This window comes from Nesoenas mayeri (assembly GCF_963082525.1).
Source record: "Nesoenas mayeri genome assembly, chromosome: 1".
NCBI lineage: Eukaryota > Metazoa > Chordata > Aves > Columbiformes > Columbidae > Nesoenas > Nesoenas mayeri.
In genome coordinates, this window is record NC_137541.1 from 195,248,303 (window position 1) to 195,273,580 (window position 25,278).

A 25,278-nucleotide genomic window follows, 5' to 3' on the forward strand; every position below is an offset into this window, starting at 1 on the left:
AGCCAGGATGTTCTTCATGATGAAGAACAAAAAAGAGAAGGAGGAATCAGCCACTCTCATTTCTTCCTTAGAGAAAAATGGCATAAACAAAGCTGGAATGGAAATTTCAGCCCATGGGAGGAAATTGAACATACCTTTAATAGACTGAGATGTTCAGGTTCCATGGTGATGACTGTGAGAGAAATGCGTGTTCGAAATATACAACAAAATGCATAAAATAATCACAGATTAAACTCATTAAATGCCTTTAGAAGAAGCAATTAAACTCGGGCCTATATAATTAAATTTCATCAGTTTGTATTATGTAGTCATCTAGTTTATAGGAATGTTCTTTAAATTTTGTCCAAACAAATGTAAAAAAAATCAGTTGGTGAAGCTCCCCCAGATTCTCTGGGAGATTATTCCTTGCGGCTTTCCAGGCTGCCCTCCTCTTCTTCTCTTCCTCCCCACCTCCAGTTCATCCTATAATGTTATTATTCTTTTTGAAAGAGCTTTAATTGAAAATTCCTCTTAGTTCTTCCCCCAACCCTTCTTTCTTTATCAGACAGCCAGAGGGCGAGGTGTATTAATAGCAGCTGCATGATGCAGAGTTGGTAGCTCAAGTGGATCCCTTTGCACTGAGCTTTGCTGTTTGGCCTCCCTAGCTGCGTTGCCACTTTGCTCAGGAAGCACCTTCGCTTTCTTGCAAACAAACTGCAAAAGCACAGAGAGGACTGGGACTGCCTCAACTGCTCTGTCCTTCAGGAGTATTATCCTTACTGCTGTTTTCTTCTCCATCCCCATTGGATTGTATTATATATGAAAAAATGAAAATATGTAAATGAAAAAAAGTATGATCCTGTAAGGAACATTTAATGAAGAACTGTTTTTACATAACTGAGGACCTGGGGCCTGACCCCAGCAGGGAGGAAGGACAGAGAGACATCGAACTATGAATCCTTAATGTAAAACACAGTCTCTTCACAGAATATATACTGATACCTGTATGCATGCTGATACCTGTATTTACAAGTTAATTTAGGGGGAAGAGTAGCCAGAGTACCAGGAATCCATATCTTAAATAGATTGATAAGCGGAAGGGTATTGTATGTAAATTGAGGCAGGTGTCGGGGTAGTCTGTAAACCCTGAAGTACCCAACCGATGAGGAACGGGATTTTGGGGGGATATAAGCAGGGGCTTTTTGCCCTATTATGTGTGTTTACCATTAGGCAGAACACCCGATCTTGCAAAATCGTTATTAAAATATGCTTTGCTGAGAGATCCTGCCCGAGTCTATTATATTTGCAAAATAATTGCTTCACACAATCCTACCCCCCAATGTGAGTCTTTCCCCTACCCTGGGTGTTGAAGAAGGTGCGAGGGCCCCATCACTCTGCGCTGAGATGGAAGAGGGGAACAGGGGCAGCGCTCCCCACTCCACCTGCACCCTGCTCTCTCTGGAGGATTCTCTTCTCTCAAGCGCTCCCAGCCCCGGGCTCACCGCACCCAGACCCCGCTCCTGCCGCTGGCACCGCCAGCTCCGCGCCACCCTATCTGCCGCCACACCCGCCGTGCCTTATCGCACCCACGGGGCCCCTGACACACAGCAGGGCACATTATTCCCTCGCAGGGCTTTGAATGGGAACACCCGCACTGCCAACTCCCCGGCTCAGGCTTTACTGACATTTTCCCGCCCGACCTCAGACTCGGCTGCCCAGCTGTGCAGAGCAAGAGCTGCTTCTCCTCATCTCCTCGTTCACGCGTGCAACGAGTTTTTTCGAGGTTTGTTCTCGGACCGCTTTACCGCCGAGCAGCTATTGCGAGGACACACGCGCGGGAAGAGCCGAGTTCGGGTGACTTCCACCCGGGACATTGGCGCTTCCGAGCGCCGCCTCAGACCCGGCTCCGCGCGGAGGGGCGGCGGTGCGGGCTCTGGGGGCGGGGCAGGCCTCGGGGCCGTCGTGCCACAGAACCGCCTCACAGAGCGGGTGCTCGCCGCCGTGCCCCGCCACGGGACCCCGTCCCTCACCCTCGCTCTCTCCCCGTAGGAGCTCCGGACCCTCACGCTCCTGCATCCCCAACGAGACCCGCCGCTGCCGCTGCTCCCGCCGCCACAGCACGCCGCAGCACACGGCTCCTTCCGCGCCCACGGGCCGCTCGCGCGCCTCCTGCTCGCCCGCCCCTCCACCAGCGCCGGCACTACGGGCAACGGCTTCGCGCCGCCTGACGCGCATGCCCGGCCGCACCGCGCGTGCCCAGTCCGGGCGCAGGAGCCACATCTGATAGGGGGGAAAATCTGAACGGCGGCGGCTGCCGCCATATTGCGGAGCTGTCAGCGGCCGCCGCGCTTGGCGCCTCGTCCCCAGCGGCGCCGCGAGCAGCACGGGGCGGCCCCGCAGCGCCTCCTGCCCCGCTGCGAGCGGGGAGCTGCGCGGCGGGGGGGGACACACCGCCCTGCCCCACGAGGAGCGGAGAGCGCCGCGCCCAGCACCCTGCCCAGGGGTCTCGTCCCCCCCCTCCGCCCGACGCCGCGGAGCGCCCGCCCCGCTCGGGGGGAGCGGAGCCCCAGGTGAGTTGGGAGCGCGGGGAGCGGCCGCGCTGGCCCGGCGGGGCGCTGGGGCGAGGCGAGCGGGGGCGGGTCTCCCCTGCGCGACGCCCCGCGGAGCAGCGCGGGGGCGGCAGGCCGCGACCCTGGGGCCCGCTCCCCGCCGCGCTGGCGGCAGCCTGAGGCGGGAGCCCGCCCGCGGTCCTCGGGGCGGAGGGGGGGGCACCGGTACGGCGAGGCGACTTGTTGCGGCGGCGACGCCGCGTTGCGACGCGCGGCTCGTGTCTGGGCGCACCGCCCTCCGCCGGGGACGGGTACGGGGCCCGGGTCCCGCTCGGCGACCCCGCCGCCTCGGAGAGGGCAGCGGGCGGGCGGGCGCTTTGTTGGGGAAGCCCCGGAGCGCGGCCCGGCGTTCCCCTGCCGCGCTGCCCCCGCTGCATTATTCATGTCCCCGAGCGTCGCGGCTCTTGAGGTTACCGTAGACATGTGGCAGTCGGGTCGGCCAGCTGACTGTGGCGGTGTGGCAGAATAATAAGGAATTACTTCATAAACAAGTGCTGTGAAGCATCTGTTGCTGTCTATTGTTTTCAACAAATGCACATTTTTAGAGTCCTTAATACTGACCGACGTAATGGGCACAGCGGCCCTGAATAAGTCTTTGTGCATTGTTTTTTTTGAATGGATTAATGTTTTGTACGAGTCGTGGGCATCTGTAGTTAACCGTGCTGCTTAAAGTCTAGCAGAGATAAGGGGTTTAGCTTCAACTTTGTGGAATTCGCATCCCTTTTGTCAGTTTTCTTAATTCGAACGTGAAAAAAAAAAAAAAAAAGACTTTTTGGACCCCTTGCCAACACAACTAATCATATCACTTGCAAAGTGCTATTAAGCTGTCTTTTTCAGTCTATGTAACACCCTAGACAAGTATTTCATGTTCCACTTTCTGGTACAGGCTTTTAAAAAGATTCAGATTTTTTTAACTGAGTTGTGGGAGTTGCAGTTCTGAGTTTTAATTAATTTTGTCTTTGTGACTTGTTTGCGTTAGGCCACAGACATGTCCCTGCATCTTACTCAGTTTTGTTTTCATCAGAGATGCTTGTCATCCTGTTAATGTTCCGTTTTGAAGATGCATGTGGCTGCCCACCACTTCACGTATTCAGAAGACCCTAGAAATAACATTGCTGCTGCCAGCTCTCATAAAGTGCTTTGGCACAGTGCTGCTGGGCAGTGTGTCTTGTGAGGGAGGATGTGGAGATGGTATGCAGTAACATTATGGCTACTGTGATGAGGTCGTTTTGTGATTATTGAAGATAAGAGACAAGCAGTAACTGTTTATTGAATTATAATACTTGCCTCTATTGATCTATTGGTTTAGCATAAGAGGGGCTGTGAGAAAAATAAACTGCAAGTCAGTGCAATGTTCCCAGATAAGCAGCCTCCCAGCAAATAGCGATTGCAAGGCAGTGGCATATTTCCAAGCTTTGTGCCAAAGTGACACAGCTCTTCCAGCAGGTTGGGGAGACTAGAGAGCAAAAGTACAACCAGCAGCTTTAGAAAACACACAGACAATGACATGGTGTGACATGTCAGGGAGCTGCCCAGGGAGTTTTCCTTGCATGCTGATTGAAAGAAATGATGTAAAAGTGTTTGTGGAGATGACAAAAAGATTTCTGGTCTATTTCTGCCATTGTAGTAGGGAGCGTTGCAGGGCTTAATGATAATAGAGCTGCCAGAAAAAAGCTGATTCACAGAAATTTAGGTAAAGCCATAAAGAGAGTGAGAATATGGATCCAGCTACAAGGTGCAAAATTAGGGGGGTAAGAAGCGTAGAAGTTGGATTAGAAGGCAGTTCCTGGTAAAAAAGGTTACTTTAGCCACTGCCAGGATAGGTATACAGGTGCTCCAATAATCTTGCTCAGCTTTTTGAGAAGGAGTAGTTCTGTTGGCAGAGGTGAAGAGGGAAGTTTTTTAAGGTATTACTTCTTTTTGTTGGATGTGTCAAATACATCAAAGCTGTCCTGTCACTTTGTATTGCATTAGGAGTCTGTGGGAGTACAGGAAAGGGAGGATTTTCAAGTCTGTAAATGTAAACAAAACTTTATACAAACTTCTGAAGAAAGTCCTAATTGTTGAAAGATACTGAGCCATTAAAGTAGCATTCTGTATCTTGCCTACTCAGCGAGTTTACTCTAGAGCTGAAGGGGCCTAGGTAAACTTTCTCCTTTCTACATTGAAGGGCTGCACTTGTGGGCTAACCTTACTACTAGGCTAATTCTTAGTTGTGCTTTGCATTTAAAAACTCTTTTTCCTCTCTGCTTTAGACATTTATTAATCACTGCGTGAAACAAAAAGTTCAAGTTGTGTAGTATAAGGAAAAATAAATATTACATTGGCCTAAAAAGAGGGTTAATAATATTTACGACATTTCGATTTAAGAATGCTAGCTAGGGTATATGGAGACTAGATGCAAGTGGCCAGTTCACATTCATAAGTTTCCTTTGTTTTATGGAACTAGTTCAAAGAGACTCAACAGTGTTATTCAGAAAATATAATGTCTGGTTTTGAAATGGAATATATCCAGAATTTTGGTTGTGTCTTAATTCTTTGCTAACTGTATTTTTAGATAAAGGTTTATTTCACCTTGAAACAACAGAGTACCTGCATCAGTCCCACATCATAATTTCCATTTTTGCTTGTCTGTGAGAAGTACATGGGGGAAGATTTGCCATCCTGTCATTGTAGGAGTATTTTAAAGTCTTAGAGCTATTTCAAGTAGTGCAGTTGTGGGTACTTGGAACCTAAATTTTAAGTAAAGTCACTAAACTATAAATACAAACTTTATGTAAATTGTTTAGCATATCTGTAGCATACCAGTTTATTAACTGGTAAAACTGCAAGTATTGCATGAGTATTCTTTGGCTGATCTCTGTTGCTTTTTTGTTTACCTACTGTTTTAGCACCTGCCAGATTTTCATTTGTAGTTCTGAAGTTCTCAGGAACTCCAGTTTGGAAGAAACACTTTGCTCTTCAAGATATATTTAACTATAAATACATTTAATGTATAACATATCTGAAGTATTTCAGGGAAGGGAGGATTGGGGCAAATAGTGGTTTTAAGAAGGTAAAGATACAGCAGTACTGAAAAAAAATGGTATGCAATGCTCTGCATGTGATATCTAGCACTGGTCAAATCTCAATTATTACCTGTTAGTTATAGAATTCAAATTTTTTTGTGTGTGTGAGATAGGAGGCTTGTTTTGGTTACATCTCAGACAATTATGTAGACAGTGACTGTGTCTGAAAAAGTTGTATGCAGAAGTAAAGTCTGTAGCTAAGGAACTTCTTTATTGGACTGCAGCAAGCATGTCATTAGGGAGCTGTTACTGTAAAAGATGATTGCCCTGCAGGCATTCACAGGCTGCTTTGGAGTAGAGAGGCGTTTCTGCAGAAAGCCGAGACCAGTTAGTCAGGTACCGTAGCCTGTAAGTTGCCTATTGCTGTCTCCTCGAAGATCTAAAACTTTTCATTATCACAAAAAATGGAATGGTATAAGACTTTGAAAAGAAAAAAGTATATTAATTTTAAATAAGTTCCTGTAAATAAATTAGTTATGTTTCGGTGGCTAAAGCTCTGTGGTCCCTGCCACCTGTATGTAAGAAAACATATGATGAGTCTCTTGGTAGAGCTTAGGAGCTGGTGCAGAAGAGAGTGCTTCCCAGAGATGGTCCTGAGCTGTCAGATAGGGATAGGGTGAGTTCTCTGCCAGCCACGCATCCTGCTCAAGCCTCTGCCTCCTATCTCATCCTCACCTGACCTCAGACCCATGGCTGTGTGTATGAATGTTTCTTTTGAAAACAGCTGCTGCATAAATTATTTGACAGAATTTTGGCATCAAGCATTTTATGCACCATCATTTTCTGAAGAAAGCTTTCTTTGTCATCTTTCAACAATTGCTTTATTTGTTGGCTTCTGTGGCAAAACTGGAAACATGGATGGTACTGATTTAAAAATTCTAGCTGCCTTGCATTGAAATTAATTGGAATCACAGTTTTTCATTTCAAGAGAATTCTTGAAGTTCTTGATGATTTCTGGTGGTTTTGTGATATGGAGCCTGCTGATACTTCAATGGTATTGTCCAGATTATTGCACATGTTGTGAAGGTCTTGAGGGCTGGAGCATTGTAGCTATAGGAACTCTGCAGAGTCACAACCCTGATAATCCTGACTTGGAAGAGGTACCTTTGGGAATAGAAATGCCAGAGTGATGAGACTTTATATCTGGTAGGTCTCAAGCTGTTTTCAGAATGCAGGAAGCGATAGGGATATCATTCCCAGTCCCATTTGACTATTTTTTTTTTTCCTCTTATTTGCAGTACCATTTGGCATTGATGTTGAAATAAAAGTATAAATAATTGTTTTGAAGATAAAAACTTAGTAAAACTTACATAGTTTATACAGTAAGTATAAGTTTATTGGAAAGGCATAAGTTGCAAAAGTGAACTCCCACTCCAGTAATAACAGTGGAGATGCACAATATTTTGCCTGGCAGTGATTTTTTTGTTTCTTTTGGCCAAATATTTTCCTTATTTGTTTTTAATATTATGTAGTGCAAGTAACTGGGAAAGATAAGGTATTAGTTTTCTATTTGGTACTTTTTAATTTCAATTTATGTACAGTTGTAAGATCTGTGAACTTCTTTATTTTTATATACATACAATAGTTGCAGTGCTTTTGTGTGAATATGTGGGTTTGAAATTGCGTAACATTTTTTGTGTGAAAGCAAATAGACAGAGGCTGTTAATGGTCCGTGAATTTAAGTTGTCGACCTTATCAGTTGATTTTGTTGTTTTTTTTTCCTTATGTGGCACAAGATCTTTCCAGTCTGAAATAGAAACAAGTTCAGTGTAGTTAACTCTAAATTTTGATTTTATTTATTCCCTCCCTGCACTGCCCGCTCCTCCCCCCCCCCCCCCCCCCCCCCAACTAGTGAAAGATATTACAGCAAACACTTCAGAAAAGAATACCTGGGCTATTATTTGTTTTGCATAGATATTTTTTCTTTTTCCTGTTCCTTGCCTATCTTGGTAGTTTCAGACCCATGAGATCTGTGGGGCTGACAGTGACACTTCATTTTTATTGAGTTTTGCACAAGAGGATTCTTTTGTGTTATTGCATGTGAACAATAACTGTTAATTCTGTAAACTAATTTAAATTACGTGTGTACTAATTGTGATTTGATTACTTAGAATTATCCTATAAAGCTTCGTAGTCATGTTTCTGATTTTTAAAATTACCTTAAGATTTTAAAATATGTTTTTAAATAAACAATTTAGGGTTGGCTAATAGCAGCTTAAATAATTGTTTAGGCAAAACCCAAAGCAAAAAGTTGGAACTTAGGGAAGAGTTTGCAATGATAAAATGCATGGGAGTGTGGCTTTCATTTAAGAAAGTGATAGACATGGTCTCCCTTAGGAAGGCCTCAGACAGTAATCAGTTGATAAGACGGATCTCGGCCTTGTGCCATACGTTCTCATTTGTCTTGTGGAGACTGGACTTAAATAATACCAGTCCTCTTACCATACCCCCTCTTTTCAATGCTAATATGACAACAGGCACATAAAAATAATTGTGCTACTTTCTGTTCCTTCTAGTACTGTTGAATTGGCACGCTTATAAAATGGTGGATGAGAATCTAATTTAACTTCTGCATCATTAATTAACTGAGTTTATCTCTAGGGCTTCAATCTGCCTTCAGTCTGCAAGCAATGAGCCTCTGCTGTCAAAAAGGTGAATATAGGGATTACTAGAGTTCAGAATCCTGCTTACTGTTAGCAGATATTAGAGCCAAGCTTGTTTTTTCTGTTTAGTACTCTTGAATCTTTCTGAGGAGTACATTAGGGAAACAGGGGTGAAGAGGGGACAATCTCTTCTATGAGCTGGAAGTGTGCTGTTGAATTTTATCAAAAAACGGTGCTGTAAGAACCCAAAAAACGTTTTTAATCCCTGAAATCTTTTTCGGTTAAAAAAGGTGGGGAAGGGAATTGCAGAAGAGCGTATTCATATTTTTCAATAATATATTGAACAATATCTTAGAATATAAGTCTTATTTATACTGTCAAATACTTTATAATATCTTCCATAATTAAAACATCTGCTGGAATGTAATTATCTTTGTGCTAGACATACGTAGTATTTTACCTTTGTAGTGGTGCTACCTTAATTATGTCATAAGTGTAACTTAAAGTTATTATTTTAATTTTTTCAGGCTGATTTTTCTTTAAACAAAGTTTGTTCCGTATCTATATTATATCATTAGATCTCTTTCTGTAATCTTTAGTCTTAATATTAATTTTTAGCCAGCCAACAACATTGATACTTCTTAAATCCTGTTTTCATTCATTGTCTCTTTGTTTTTCCAGTCACTCTTTTCAAACATATTTCTGCTGATTAGAAATAGAGAGAAAAATGAAATACTAGCGCACCTTAGATTGCTGTGAAAATGTTTCTCATATTTACTGTATTTTTTTATTGCCAAGGAGCAATAAAAAAAAAACATTTTTTGTAAATATGTGTAACACTTTGTAAACAGTTTTCTTTATGAATGAGAAATCATTTATACAAAAGTTTGGTTTTGATAAATGAATTGTGCAAAACATTTTGGTTTTCTGTTTAGTTTTTTTTTTTAAGCACTTCTGAAGATCTTATTTATCTGATGCAGTCATGGAGTTATAATACTGGAATCTCAGATTATTCCAAGTTGTGTGTCACTTTAATTCTTCTTACTAATTCCAGTTAATATTATATTTGAAGGCAATGCCATCTTTGGTACACTTTGCAGACCAGCAGCAGGTCTGATTCATGGAAATCATTACTTTAAAACTGTGAGAAGGTGACTAGCTGCTTATTCTTTCTGAGTTAGAATGAATTGAAAAGGAAGCAGGGTGCTATCTATCAATTACATTGCAAGCATGTTTTTTCCAAGGCATAAAAACGTTTTTGGAACAGAGCACCAGAGTGAATACTTTTGTTACCATGTAGATGTAACTTATAGCCTTTCTGCTTAAAGAAATTTTCAAAAAGCACTATTATTTTAAGCAGAGCAGATTTTGTTCCTTTTTTTTTGTTTTGTTTTGGGTTTTTTTTTGGTTTTTTTTTTGTTTTACTGTGGTGGTGTACTTGATTTCTGTTCGTTGGGAGAAATTATATAATTCTTTCACCAAGGATGCTTTTATTGACATGAAATACAGTTTTGATGCTTTAAAATTGTTAGATTTTTTTTTCTTTGTTTTCATGATGTTTCTAGTTTTACTAGAGTTGACAGATTAAATTGCAGCTTTGGAGTTCCTTGTACAGATTTTACTTCCTCATAAGTAACATTAAAGGTTTTAATATTAGAGGATACCTGATATCAAAGGTTTTAAAAATACTTTGTAGTACTTGGGGAACTGTTGTCTCTTTGTTCTGACATTAGTGGATTAATATTGTACAAAAAGTAGAAAGGAGGTTACTACTTGGCCAGTACCAGAATTTACAGGTCTTTTACTTGCTACGTACTGTAAAGTATATTTTGTACATGTAAAGCTCTATTTACCTGCTTTGGAATTTGTACTATTTGCTGTGATATACGTGAACTCCATTATGATTAATTTAAAATCAACTCTTTCAATTTTGTTTTTGACAGAAGGGGACAAAGAATTTGTAGAAGACTTGAGTGGATAAGAGATTAAAGGAAAAAAGAAAAATGCCGAAACCAGTGAGTAGCTGTTTTCTTACTCGTCTAAAATCTATCAGGGTTTTCACATTTTAGAGTGGTTATCTTGTAACAGCTCTAATTGTTTTGACTCTGCCCTTTCTAGATGTCACAGGATCTGATAATGTACGATTGGAGTTGAGGTAGTTTCATACCAGTATGTGAAAAAAGATCAGGAAAGCTCAGTGCTGTGAGTTGCCTGGAGAACACTTGGAGGTGGGGGCAGTACTTACAAACCACTATGAATGTACAGCCCATTTGGCTGGCAGGAGCAAAGACTTTTCAGGAATTGTTGACTTTGAAATGAGATGACATACCATGGTTACTGGAGGCATAATTCGAGCCTCACTCAAGGTCTGTGAGAATCAGTGAAAGGATTTGCTGTAGGATTTTCTAGGGAAGACGGAACCTGTGTAAAGTGTCTGTGGGAACAACAGCACTAAGTTAGGTGGTAGTTCTACCATGGTAGAGGGTATAACCTGGAACTTAAGTGTAGAAGGGAGGAAATAAGCAACATTTGTCAGTTCTTGTGCATCTCACTTCATCCAAAATAAGAGCTCATCCACCTTTTATCTAGGGGGAAAAATATCTCCAACTTCTGTTTCAGTAATAGTTCTAGAATTCTCTAAGGAAATGATTACTCAGCAGCTTGATTCTTTTGCTGTTGATGTAATACTAGTTGCTTAGGTTTTCATCTGCCATGTGTTAAATTACTTTTGGTTGTCTCTTCTTGTCTCCTCTATCCAGTGAGTAAAGCATTCAGAAAGGGAACTGAGTTGTCAAGGGAGATTATTTCTGTGTAACTCAATTGGTTTACCTAATAGCCTTCAGGCTTTGTTTACTGGTGTTTCATTGAGGTAGTACATGAGGAGCAGGGCAGATCTACTACTAAGAATAAATATGTCTGTATACATATATGTACATATATACATATCTCTACGTAGACATAGAAAATGTTTTTGCTGTTAATCAGAAATTAGCAGTGTAAATAATCTGTATTGCGTGCTAGTATTTGACACCAGTCCAGCTTATGAGTAGTGTGAGCTCAGAGCTTGTCCAAGGGCTAGAAGTTCTGTTCTGAGCTTTGCTGTTGGTCAACCGACCAACTGGCCATACTGTATTTTTTCTGTAATTTCTTCTCTCTTCCCCATGGATTTGGAATAATATCTTGGCACTTCTGGAAGGTGGAAAAAGTTATTCCTATCTTGCCCCCTTCTTACAGAAAGCTGCACTATTAAGGATGGGAAAATTAGTTGTCAGCATACCATTTTATGACCCTTTTGAATCCTGGCTCTGATAATTGAGTAGTGCCCTTGATAGAGCTGCTCAGTTGGAAAAGTCCATTTTAAGAATAAGGCAAAAAGTCACTGTGAGCCCATGTGGTTCCTGAGGCCCCCAACTCTGTGCATCTGCAGACCAGTGGAGCCACAGAAGTGATGACTAGAAAAAAAGGCAGCCTGAATGAGGGTACTTATTTTTAAATTCTGAGATTGGAACCATGAAATTTAAGCAGGCAGGGTTCCTTCTATTTTAAGGACCTGAGAAAATCATAGGAAATATGGTTTTAGGGTTCTTCACAAGAAAAGCAGTATCCTTAGAAATGAGATTGCAGAGGTGTTGGAAGAGCTCATGATCCACCCTAGGAATGAAAATTAGCTACAGAATCTTAGGAAAGAAGCAGGACTCAGGCGGAAGATGAGATCTATATCTGTATCTATATCTATATCTATTTTTTTTTTTTACTTTTATGAGGCAAGAGTTCGCACATGTGAGATCTTAGAAGGAAGCCAAGTGAAAGGAGCCATTATGAAATGAAATTAAAATGATTAGATTTCTTGAAAAATGTCATATGGATTTCTTCCTGTAAACTACAGGTTGCTGTAATTCTAATTGGTAATTGCTGAATAAAGAGGTAGTGCACATACCAAAGTAATTTTGCATAGAAAAGTATAAAAGTCAAACCTCAGATTTTGCTCTGGTTACTTCTTAAATGAAGGCTTTGGAGCTTCTCCCCTCTCCCCTTTTGATTTTTTTCCATCTCTCTTCTTTGGAGTCTGTAGAAGCCTAGTCATTGGTTCTGTTTAATGAATCCAACATTGTTTTTGGAAGAGCCTTGCTGTTCTGCTAGGGTTTCACAGTACTAGACTGTAGGTCTCTTGCTGTAGAAATTGGTCTCTTGCTGTAGAAATTGACTGTGCCTCTTACCAGTTGCCTTTAAAGACACAATAACCGAATGCACTTCTAGTCTGTAAACTATTTATGCTTCAACTCCTTGTTCTTTATTTTTGACAACTGTTGCAATAAGACTGTCAGTATTCTGTAGTTTTATTATTGGAGGTCTTTTAACCTGAAAACTAATGAAATAATCATGGATAAGACTGCGTAGAGCTAAGAAAACCCAGTTAACATAACTGGTGAGAATTTTGACACTTTTGTTTTGTAGCTCTCTTTTCTGTATTACTGTGACTTATTTAGGTGTTTATGTATATATATGTATTTTTTTTTTTCCCCAGATATATGTAAGTTTTTTCCCAGGTTCTGCTGTAATGATCCAATTGATGGTTTTCAGAAAATCTGGTCATCTTGTAAAAATGTGAACCTGTGCAGCACAACTATAAATTCTCTCCACGTTTTTGGAATGAATTTTTTTAATGCATAAGTAAACACCAGGATTTGGATTTGATCCATATGGGTCCCTTCCAACTTGAGAGGTTCTGTGAAATTTAATGAATAATTAAGCTATAGATCAGTTTAAGTGAAATCAGTAAACACTAAATCACAGAAGGAACAGTGGAACATATTTTGCCTTCACTTCTTTGCTTTCATGGTGGAAAGATATGCAGTATTCCGGACACATTCAAGTAGATGAAGACTAGTAAAGGGTCTTGACATAGCTGAATTTTAAAGCAAAAATATTTCGGTTTTTTTTTTTTTTTTCCTGGAAGTCTCAGTCTGAAACAAAGTTCATGCCACTGTGAATGGTCTTATACATGGTACTAAAAGGTCATTGTTCTTACATGTTTGGGATTTTATCTCTTAAAGGCTACTGGCTTAAATAGCTTGAGTGAGAAGGCTATTTTGAAAGGGCAAAAGTGACTTTAATACATTGTCCTGAGATATTGAGGTAATGTGTCTGAAAAATATACACTAATAAAACATTTTCTTGTTTGATTACTCTAGTAGAAAAGTCTGTTCCTTCACTTTGGTTGTATTTGCAGTAAAGTGGCTTTCCATTATTTCAAGCAGTTCACTGAACATCTCCTCTAATTTTAAAACAAAATAGTTTTGAAATATATTCTGATATATTCTCAGTTCTGCCTAGCAGTGCAAAATCAAATTTCATTTAGCTTTTCTTGCTATCCATCTAAAAAAATATTGATGACTCCGTTGTTTAATGAGGTCTTTGCTGCTGTAATCAAAATTTGAGCTGTTAATAAGGCTGTTTTCAGTATGCTTAGTTTTCTGCTTGATGAAGAATAGAATATTTGTTGAATCTTATTTCCAATGCTTTCTTCCTAAAATAACAGACACAAAATGTTTCTCAGCTGTCTGCTGTTCTCCCAGATCTTCACCAAAAATAGAAACATAGAAACTAAAATTAGACATCATTAGTTACATAACTGTTAATCATTTCATAGGCCAAGAAGATTAGGTTTAATTAACTGAAATATTAGTTGCACTTGTAGGTAGTAAGAGGAGTTAAAATTATCAGCTGTTTTTTGCTGGTAGTTTGCAGCATTTTTGTACAGGACTGCAAGGCGTGAAGGAGAAAGCATTATACTGGGTAATAACAGGTAGATGTCAAAGTTACTAAGATTGAAAAACAACTCTTATTTTAGACTTCTTCAGCATTATACAATATTGTGTCTTCAGTAAGAGTAAATATCAGATTGTAGAATAATACAGATTTTTAAAATCTGAATTAATATTTACTAGGTCAAGTTAATTTCTGTAAAATTGCTGAACAGAAATAGTGTATAATTTTATTTTTACTAGATTGTTGTTTTACAGGAAAATCTGAGATGTGTAGTGCAGTATTTGAATTATGGTTTGAATATATAATTCATGTCTGTGGCATAGATACAAAACTGACAGCAGTTTGGAGGATTGCTTTGTTTTGATTTGTCTATTAGTAATATCTGTTTGCTGTTATTCTGCAGGCTTCTGTTCCTAATGCTGTTTAATCCTTATTGTTTTACCTATCTTCTTTGTTAATTTTTCTTTCATCTCTTCCTCTGTCTGCTTTGAGGTCCATGTGGAGAGCATGCTGTGTATATCTGCACACTGAGCAAAGCAGTGGGACCAATATACTGCTACTCATTAATACAAATATTTTAATTTGCAATCTAGATAAAGTAATTGGCTGAACTAGTGCGAAGAAACTCTGAGAAGCAGCTTTTTGTTATATTCAGGTTTTTTTAATAAATAAGAGGTGGACTGATTTCTTCTGTGGCTTTTACATGTGACTAATAATTCATGTTGTGTTTATTAAAACAAAGCAAAACTACTAGAAACCTTTTTCGTGTGATTTTAAATGTCTTTCTTACTAAGTACCAGTATCTACTCAGTTTTGGGCTTCCTGATAAAAGCTGAAGTGCCACGACTAGTCTCTGTGAACGATGACTGAAGTACAGTAATAGGAAGTATTAGACTACTAAGGTAATGGTTTTTGTGCACATTCTGTGGAGTGTATCAGTGTTTGAGGACAGGTCCACAGATTAATGTGGTGACTGTGTAATATCCCTTTAAATTGTGGAGGACTGAAGTTAGATACTACAAGGAAGTGTAGAAATATTTTTTTTTCAGGTCCTCAAAGCAGTGAAAAAATAGAACAAATATACAATTCCCATGTGAAATGCATTCTTTTAATACATGCATATGGATATTTATCATTCCAGGTATGTTCATTGACTTTACTGGTTGGGATAAATTCTTGCATAGATAAATTGTTTTAGATTTTTTTTTTTTATTCATACTATTTTGTGAGCTGCATCAGATGTCTTTATGGCCCATTAGCAACATTTGTTATCAAAACATCATTTGCTCCCTTCCGTAAGAATACGTATGTCGTATCAATATGTATGCATGTGTTCTTCCCTTTCTCTTGTCTGTTTTTAATCATTCTGAAACAATCTGGTAAAATACAGATAAACCCAGACTGCTAATTCTAATGCCAAGGTAAACAGGATAACTGTCACAGTGCAAGTGTTTAAAGCTTTATTATTTGAGAAAATGTTATTACAAGTAGATTTTTAAATATGTATATGTACCTAGATATTGTGACAAAGCTGTTTTGTCAGAAATAAGGAAAAATGATACTTTTTATAGCATTTTTTTTCTGGATATTGGGTGCTCTTTATATGGTGACAGGTTTCTCTCCTGGACCAGCTGCTTATACTGCTTAGTATTGGCAAATATGCCGCTTTAAAAACCGTGGGGTAGGTGTTGGTATTCTAAACAGAGATTTTGTGCTCTAAAATAGAGGTTTATGATAGCATTTTCCTAAATGTCCAGCTAAATGTCCAGCATTTTCCTAAATGTCTATGCTGTGCTGAACTTCACTGTGTTCTTTATATCCTCTTACGGCAGCTTTGTTTATAAAATGCGTGTTTAAAAGTAGCTACCTGCAGAAAACTTAGTGCTAAGTATTTTCTTCTTCTCAGAATTTTTCTAGAAATTAAAATAACTCATTAACCTGCCCTTTTATATTTTCCATTATGGTCTTTTAAATACAGCCCGTGCTTGTCTAGATGCTTAGCTTGTGTAATTTAATGTCTAATTCTATAAAGGCAACATCTTCAGAATTAAGTTTTGACGAAAGAGGCAAACCCTGAAGGTGTTCACATTTTGCCTGTGGGTTGTGTTTTGTGGTGGTGTTTGGTTTGCTTGGTTGTTTGCTTGTTTTTTTGTTTGTTTGCTTTGTGTTTTTGTTGTTGTTTTTAAATGCCACCTTCTTCGTAGCACAAAAGGTACTACTTGTCCTAGCTTTACTCGATGAATATCAGGGTAGTCATGTATCTGAAGTGGGGGCTAAGAAACTGTCTTATATCCTCTACATGAAAAACGTTTATAGCTCCATGGGTTGGGTGTTGGAAGCATCAGAGTTTTTTGTGTGGTGGTGGTTTTTTGTGTGTGGGTGATGGTTTTTGTGGGGCTTGTTGGTTTGTTTTTTGTGAGGTTCGTTTGTTTTCTTGTTGTTGTTTTTGTTGTATTTTTTTATTTTCTGTTTACCTCACAGTGGCCTAACCGATTTCTGGTGTGGGATGTAAGAGGGCTTGTCTAGGAGCGCTCTATTGCTGGGTATCAATTCTGTCTGTCATTGCAGAGCTGCCGTTCAGGTCTGATATTGCCTGATCTGGTGAGGCAGAGGGGAGGATCTTGCCACATGGACCTTGCCAGAGGATTCACAAAGTCCACGTTACCCAGTTACTAAGCCCACAATAGTATTTTAAGTATTTCTCAGACATGACCACCGTGATATTTTAGTATTTAGTATTTGCATAGAGATCTCTGTCAGCAATAAGTGACATAAATTGTGGCACCAAAAATAAAGTTTGCTTACAGCTGCTTTTCAGACCTTAAAAAGAAAAAAAGTTGTTTGTTCAGGTGTACTCCTATGAATTCCAGAACCATCTAGAGAGTTTTAGTTTACCAGAGTAGGATCATTCGAAGGCATCTAGTCTGACTTCAGTCAAAATTACACATGAATACACCAAGTGAAACTTGTTGCAGCTCTTACCCTGATCCCGTGCACAGTAGAACAGGATTTGCCTCACGACTGATTAGCTGAAGTAATTGTCTAAATCATATCTAGTGCTTTGTCATAATTTCTGGAGTTTGAGGGGAGGCATGTAATCCTGGTGGGAGCAAGACTGAGAAGTGGGCATTAAATGGGTCTTGTGGTATGGTCAGTGGCAGCCTTCCAACACGTGCTGCAGGAAACCTTCGGATGTTTCTTTGTCACCATTGCAAGAGCTCTTTCCTGTTTCTGCATTCATGTGGTAAAGTCAATTCACAGCAATCACGTTCAGATTAGCGTCTGTCTTCGTAATTTGTGGTTCAGATAATTTCCCCCTGTCACCAATGGCACAGAAGGAGCATTGCTTCAAAGTAGCTGGATACCCAACAGCAGATTACATGAGTGACAGTCCATTGCTGAATTTACTGGGCTGCCCTTCTCTGCCTATGTTTTCTTAATTCCCTGCCTTATTTATCATGTGGAAACTTTCTGCATGACTCTTCTTAATGTAGCTGGTTAGCTGTGTTTTAGAGACAATGCAGCTGACACCAAAGGTTTGATTTTTATTGAGGGTGTGCTGTGTGGTCAAGGTTTGAATTAGTCTCAGGTTTTGCCAAAAGTATTTTTCTTGTTTTCCATGCCCAGAAATAACTTAAGCTGTGAAATAATTTTATAAGGTTGTAAAAGCTCAGTATTTGTATGCCAAAAATCTAAGTAAATTTAAATGTCTTTAGAAGGAATGATCAAGTGTAGCGTTGCTTTCATAAGTGTCTTCTTAAATAACTCCTATCATAAAAGGTAAAATTTTAATATTGTCATCATTTAATGTGCAACTTTCTTGGTAGAACTGGCAGTGTAAGTATTAATTAGCAGTAGGGGGATCTGTTAAACAGAAGTTCAAAGAAAAAATTGCTGAAGACTTAAACAGTTACTGTAATGCATATAAGTGATGAGGTACTCGTAATGTCTATTTGTATCTGTCGCAGATGCAGCAGATGTGTACTCTTACAGCACTCTGCTTTTATTTGAGGCAGTAACATCGAGAAGCAAACAATCTACAGGCTCTGAGTTTGCCTCTATTACATCTCTTACTTTATGGTTTCAGTATTTTAGTTCTTGTGAGGGATATAGACTTTCAGGTAGTAATTCTTGCATTTGTAGAAGATGACATTTGTTACAAGGATATTTATATGAGAAGTTCCTGGTGCAGCTCTGAAGGAGTCTGCTGCAGTTAGTTGAACTTGCTGTGCTTTGCAGATCTTCTGTGATGCTTCTTGTTTTGGCAATGGCGCTGTTACATAACAGAGTGCTTTGGCATTTAATAAAGTTACATTTTAGCTGTATCCCTTGTAACTTGCTTACTTGTAGCTGCCTTAAAGCAGGCTTCACTTTTAAAATAGAAAAAACTGTTTTTAACAACTTCTTGTAATTAAGCGGCACCCCCACACACTTAAACGAGTTTGATGGGCAGTGAGTTAGACCTACTGTTTAAAGTGGGTCCTCGTGTTAGAGAACGAGCAGGGTTTTTTCCCCTCTCAAAACGGGCGGTGAGAGAACCTACAGCAAACACCTCTTTTCCCTCCTCCTGACACACACCCTCTAATTTATTTATTTTTTCAATAAAAGTTCACTGTCTTTTACTCCAAAGCCTTCAACTCTTGTTCTTTATCAGTGTTTGCACACCCACAAAAAAGTTTGCTAACCCCCTGCTATCGTCCTTGTTTGCAGGTCTATAACCTAGAGGTCCTCAGACTCCTGCTATTCTTGTATTGTGTATCCAGCTCATAAGCAAAGTTGTTTGCCTTGGTACTAAATAAAGGAGTGAACAAGCTTAATCTGTTGCATGGAGTCTAACTTATATCCATTTTTCTTTTTTGCGCCTTAGATCTCCCTTCTGAGTTCTGTCTTGAGAAGGCTTTTCCAGACTCTCACTTCTCAAAGTATCCCACCTGGTGGCGAAATTGGGGAAATAGTTAATGGAAATGGTTTACGCAGGCATAGATCAAGTACTGCAGGAACCTGTAATACAAGTCCTAATTTATTCCTGTTCCCTATTTTATAGTAGAGAGAGAGAAATTAGAATATATCTGTGTGCCTTGAATTTGTTTCTGGTTTTTGCATTTATAGCAAAGTAGATTTGATGCTTAACACATATTCCTGTTCACTGAACATAAAGACAATGTGATACCCTGGCAGTAGGAATGGAAGAGCGTTTTAACAGTGAGAAGACAGTACGGTGCATTTAGTACTTTTTTCTGTTTCGTGGAAATTCATGCTTTTGTGTGTACTAGTTGGAGAGAAATTGGAACAGGCTGTTGTACTTCCAAGTAAGGTAGACATCCTGATACCTCCTGGAATATTTGACTGCTTGTTTTAGAACCATTGAAAACAGTGACTGTCAGGAGTCATCTGGAAAATGGTCCTCTATTTCAGGACAATGAAGAAGTTCCTTAAGGAGCAGTGGTTTTTCAGTCTTGTAGTAAATGAAATGAATTTATTAAGGGGGGCTAACTTCTATAGTTCTCTTTCCACTGATGAAAAATCTGCCATTAGTTTGTCCTGAGGTCTATAAGCTCTAGTCCTATATACTTGAAGACTGCTGAACCTCTTAATTTTAGAAATTGCAGGGCAGGAGGCTGCTTGTCTTTTTATATTGCCAAGTGTAAGTACCTTAGAATGATAATGTGTATGACTAGGAACTTTTGCACATAGTTGAGAAGCCCACTGAAAGATAGTGCCCAGTAGCTGAATGTCACAGTGTTCTTTGAGTGTTCAATAGTCATATTAGCTATCCCATTAAGTTGATTTTGAACTTTGTTCCCAGCTTTGACCTTCAAACTTAGTGTTAAATATTATCCTGAACATGCTTTTTTACTAAACAAAAATGAGATGTTTTGCTGATTCAAATTTTCCATTTTCATATGTGCTATGTTCTGTGTGTATACAAGACCGTTAAAATTGTTGAATTTACTTGCCATATATTGTTTCTTGCAGGTTAATTGCAGTATATAGAAGCATTACACTGTTACAGTATGAATTAAATATTTCTTTATTTTCTGTAGATCAATGTCAGAGTAACCACAATGGATGCAGAGTTGGAATTTGCCATCCAGCCCAATACAACAGGCAAGCAGCTCTTTGATCAGGTAACTTATGTGTCTCTGTGTATATATTATATGTGTACAAACACATAAAACTATTGTGTGTATTAAGTCATAGTTTGAAAAAGCGGAAGTATAGGTTGTTTTTCCTTACATTATCTAAGGTATGCTCTCAGCTAGTCTCAACGTCCTCATTATTTCTCATGAGATGTATTAAATTCAAAGACAACTTTGTGGAAACAGGTTAACAGTGAGACTTCAATTGAATCATACATGTAGAATCACTTTGAAATTAATGGTGTTTTTTGTTTAGTTAAATTATGTTTGCAACTGCAGTGTGATTGTTAGAGTTATGTGTATGAGAAATTGATACAGCCTTCACTATTTAATATTTTTTTTCCCCAAGAATGGAAGCTGTAAGACACTTTGCCACTTCCTGAATGTTAGAAAAGTAATGTTGTCCTATGATTTGTTTCGAAATTTAAGTTAAAACAACAACAGCAAAAAAACCACCACCAAAAAACCCCACAAACAAACAAAACCATAACCAAACAATGAAAACCGCCACCTAGGTAGAATAGTGAAAATGATGGCTTTAATGTGTGTGTGGATTGCTAACCTGATCAGAATACATATTCTCAGTTGATAGTATCTCTGTTGTAGACCAGTCAAATGGGCTAAATGAGTGAGTTCTTAAAAAGGGTGATTCTCACCTTCGTTTCATGTGATGTTAGCCGTTAGAATCTTGAAACAATTTTTTGACGTAGGTTGTGGAATGTTCTAGAAAATGTTAAGAATAGAATCTTGTAAATGTGTCATTACATTTTTCCTTGAGAAACCAATAAATGTGTTCTATTATCTAGATCCAAGATGTATGCATTTAGTTAATGCAGAAATATTCAAAATTACTCTTCAAAACCAGTTTTAACTATATTAACAGTTGTCTGTTAGAACTGTTGTTTCTGTCCACTCTACTACAGATGTTTAAAGTATATAATGATGGGCATTAAAATAGAGAAACTAAAACATTGAAAGAGTGCTTTAAGAACTCCTAAACTTTTATTTGACCTTTAAGAGTCAATTAAATGTCTTAGTGTATAAGTTGAAAGGAGGAGAATTTTTATTGTTTTGTAACACTGAGCTTTTTCTTCTGAAGAAAAGCAGTTTTCATTTGCATTTTTTGTTTGAAATGAGTGACTTAACACTTCTAACAACCCCTCCTTTCTGTAAGATCAATAGCAGTATATCTTTAGCCTCTACATAGGAAGAGACATCATGACTCTTAGAGACTTCTTGAAGAAAGCCGTTGTCCTGTTTTTGTCTAACCAAGACCACCATCAAGTAGAAAGTCTGGTATTCTGTGGCACAGAAGCCTCAAGCTGTTACTTGTCTTTGCCAACCCGTGCTATCTTCTGCCATGCAGTGTTGGGTGGGGTGACTTTCTGCTGTGTAACGTTTTGTGCCCAGGTAATCAGGTTCATCCAAATTGGGGCATTCACAAACAGGGAACAAAGATACAGCTCCGAATTCTTTTTCATGCTCTCTTCAACTTTGTTCCTCAGTTCACTGTGCAGCTTTTGGCATCTCATCAGCTCTTATAATCAACTTCTTGAAGTTTAAATTGAAAAATGTTTAGGTCAAGCAAAATAAACCAACATAGTTGCGTTTGAGGAGAGAAGCATTTTCAACCTGATCTTAAATTCATATGTGAGTTCCACAGACTAACATCAAGAGCTGAGCTGTACTGCAAAACCAGCATGAACTATTCAGGCAAAAACGTTGCTGTTTCTCTATAGAAAAAGAATTGAATAGCACTGTTATTGAGAGATTGGTCTTCAAGGTTTATGCAGAAATGGACATGACAGTAGACTTGTTGGTTATTGCTTGCAGAAAAATAACCTCTCCATGAATGTGGCTGTTGTTTAATGCTCTTTTACTTTTTTTTGGTGAACTTGTCTTTTTTTTTTTTTTTTGTTAATCATTGATTCTCTTAAGCTTGTAATTGGTGTTTTCTGGAGTTACTGATTTGTTTCCTGTTCCGTGCATGTTTTCATCATCTTAATCTGCTAGCAGACAATAATTCAGAATTTGACATCTTTGGCTTTATCTTTTCTCTTCAATTGTGAAACCCATTATAGTTCCTATGTATTGCACGAACACTTTTTTAAATTACTCTTATTTCAGAGGTGTCTTAACATATCTATTTTTAATCCTTCTATCTGTCCTGTCAGTTGTCAGAATGGACAAGAGCAGATGTGTCTTCCTTTAGTCAACCAGTTTAGCATCTATAACTTTCTGAGGAGAGGAAGAGCCTACACACTGATGTTGTTGGGGCTTGTTTTTTTGGTTTTCAATAAGGTGTTAGCACTGAGCATCAGTACATCTGGTTTACTGTAGTTGTCATTCAGAAACAATGGGAGGGTTGTCTCCTTTATTTCAAGTTACACCCCACTGCCCTTTCCAAACATCTTGGAAGCCTCCCTGATGATCTTTCAGAAGCTGACTCAATGAAATTCTTGCTAGGTTGTCTTTATGTGTATGTTTGCCTGAAGCCACTTAATGAATATTTGAGCCAGATTCAGACTCCTCCTAAGTTTCTTATTCTGTACTTATTTTTCATATCATGCTACTGCCTATATTGTCTCAGTACAAAGTTTCAGAATTTCTTTTCTTTCTCTTGAGCTGAGAGGCAGTGATAGACCATATTCTTTCCTTATTTGTGGAGTCTGAAGTAAAACAGGCTAATGGATAAGCTGTTCTTAGTGTTGATTTGCAAATGTGTAGCTGCATTGCAGTAGACAAGTTGTCAGTATTTAAATAATGTGCAAGGTGCAACTCAGTTGAAGGGCTGTGGTTAGCAGGTGAGAGCAACATGTTTTGACGTGAGCATAAGCACCTGTCTCCTTGTACCTCTGGGCAGAGCTGTTGAGCATCTGCAGTTCTTACTGACTTTTTTTTCAGCTCAGAGAAATGATCGGGTACAAAGGCTCAACTTGGACTGCTGCAAAGTAAAGAGCATTCTCAGAGTCATTTGATGAAGCCAAAAGTAGTTTGATCAGCATCATATAGGAGGTCTGTGCCAAAAGAAGTGCAAGTCTGACATCTCTGTGTTGGGACATCAAATTTAATGTTACTCAGGACCATACTAGTAACAAACTTGTTCTTAACATTCTTTATGTTCTAAATTAAATGATGTGGGAATTCTAGAGAAAATAACTGTGTTCACTAAAGGAATCAGATTGGATCCATGAACATTGTCCATTCTGTACTTCGGAGCCTGAAGGTGAAAGGGTAAAGGAGAAAGAGGTGCACTTGAACGATTGTTAAGTAATAATGGAAGTATGCAAGGCAACAGAACTAAGTTTTCACAGCTGTCCTGTGACATTTTCTAATTGTCAAAATCTTAATTTTTCAACCCAATAGCACTACTTCAAAATGGAGGTGGATCTGTGTGTAAAATTGTTTGCTTCACATGCTTCCAGAAAGCAGCCTTCAGTAAACCAACTTGCCACCATGGTCCAACCTAAGAATATATGTCAACACTGCCATACTGGATCATTTGGAGCCAGACTTCTTAATTGTTTATTGAATCCACGTTTACTTTTACTGTGCAAAAAAAATTATAAAATAGTTCCACGATTTCATTGTACTCTGTGTAGTATAAAAGCTTACTTTGTTTGCTTTGAACCTACTATCTAATGACTTCTGTTGATTATCTTAATTCTTAGAGTATGAGAAATAATGAATAATCATTCCATTTTCCTTCTACATGCCATACAAATTTTATAGACCTATATAATATTTTTCTTTTTCTCATTTCTCCGTCAGTAGCCTTCGTTCTTGTCTTGCCTATACAGAAAATGTTCAGTATCACTGATAATTATTTTCAACATTTCCAGTGCTACAGCATCCTTTTTTGAGTTGGTATGACCAGTCCATTCATAGTATGAGAGATGTGAGAATACCATAGAGGTGTATAGTAATATAATAGCTTTGTTGCCTTTTCCTTTTGACAAGAATTTTGTTCACATAATTAAAATTGTTGTCTTTTACATACAGGATTTTGGTTTTATTAAACATCATCTATTGTTGAAGTTCATCTTCTTTTTTACTGTTCATTCATAGATCTTTGTGGAAGACTTTCTACAGCAGATTGTGTAACATCAGTTTCATCCCTTTTTTCAGATCACATATGAAGTCCTGGGGGACTTCTCTAGTCATTACGCTACAAGTCTGTTGTGAAAAGAGTTTGTTTTTTTCTTTCTTTTAAAGTTGTATATCCATAAAAAAGGCCTTCCTTCTATTCAAGGGCAATTTTATATCTAGTAGCTTTTGGTGATGGACCTGATCAGAAATCTTACAGAAAATCCATGTGTAGTCTACCAGCTAGATCATCCTTATCTCTTCTATCATTAACTTTTAGAAAATCTCAAAAATGTTTGTAGGAGGGTGATTCATCCTCATTACATCATACTTGTCCACAAGTATTATTCTTTATTGTAGTTTTACCAGTTGTCTTCTGTTGAAGTGGACTGACTTGTCTCTAGGTCTGCAAAGTACTTCCTAGACCTGCTTTCGAAGATTGAGGTCCTGTTTGCTCCCTTGTGTTTCTCAGCACCTGGAGTCTGATATATGCAGGAAACTGCACAATCCAGTTGGTAGTCTGACAATGCGGTGTTTGAGTTTATTTAGAACTGAGGTGAATGCTTCTCTGAACCTGATGTTTTGCTACTATTTTAATTTATTTTTGCTGTTGTTCTCGTAAAACTTGATTACATTTCAGTTTGAGATGGTTTCTGTAGCTTAATTGCCTTTAAAAAATTCCTGTTACAGTGATTGCTGATTATTATGGAACCTTTATTCTTTAGGTGGTGAAAACTGTTGGTCTTCGTGAAGTCTGGTTTTTTGGGCTACAGTATGTGGACAGTAAAGGCTACTCAACCTGGCTGAAGCTAAACAAAAAGGTAATAAGTCTCTAACATTTAGCTAAGTGTACGAAAAATACTTTTATAAGGCTTGCTGCTTTAATGTTCTAGGTGAGATATAGCTGGCTTCAAATTTAGTTGTTTTTCATTTGCTTTAAATGGCAAAATGCTGTGTTAAGTTCAGTTAGTTATAAATGAATATGCAAAGCTACATCAACATCTAATTTGAAGAGGAGATACTA

The 25,278-nt window shown here is 38.8% G+C and overlaps 1 protein-coding gene across 2 annotated transcripts in view; it reads left to right on the forward strand.

Moving 5' to 3' along the window:
* The first annotated feature begins 1,642 nt into the window (after positions 1-1,642).
* RDX (radixin) overlaps positions 1,643-25,278 on the forward strand; it is a 41,650-nt gene continuing 18,014 nt past the window's right edge. The window contains exons 1-6 of one of the 2 annotated variants that reach the window (XM_080343403.1): positions 1,643-1,762; positions 2,029-2,549; positions 8,258-8,308; positions 10,203-10,274; positions 20,073-20,156; positions 24,980-25,075. In XM_080343403.1, coding sequence (XP_080199529.1) covers positions 10,263-10,274; positions 20,073-20,156; positions 24,980-25,075 — 192 coding nt within the window. In that variant the 5' untranslated portion in view covers positions 1,643-1,762; positions 2,029-2,549; positions 8,258-8,308; positions 10,203-10,262. The remainder of the gene's footprint in view (positions 1,763-2,028; positions 2,550-8,257; positions 8,309-10,202; positions 10,275-20,072; positions 20,157-24,979; positions 25,076-25,278) is intronic. The other variant, XM_080343402.1, reaches the window with a different exon arrangement.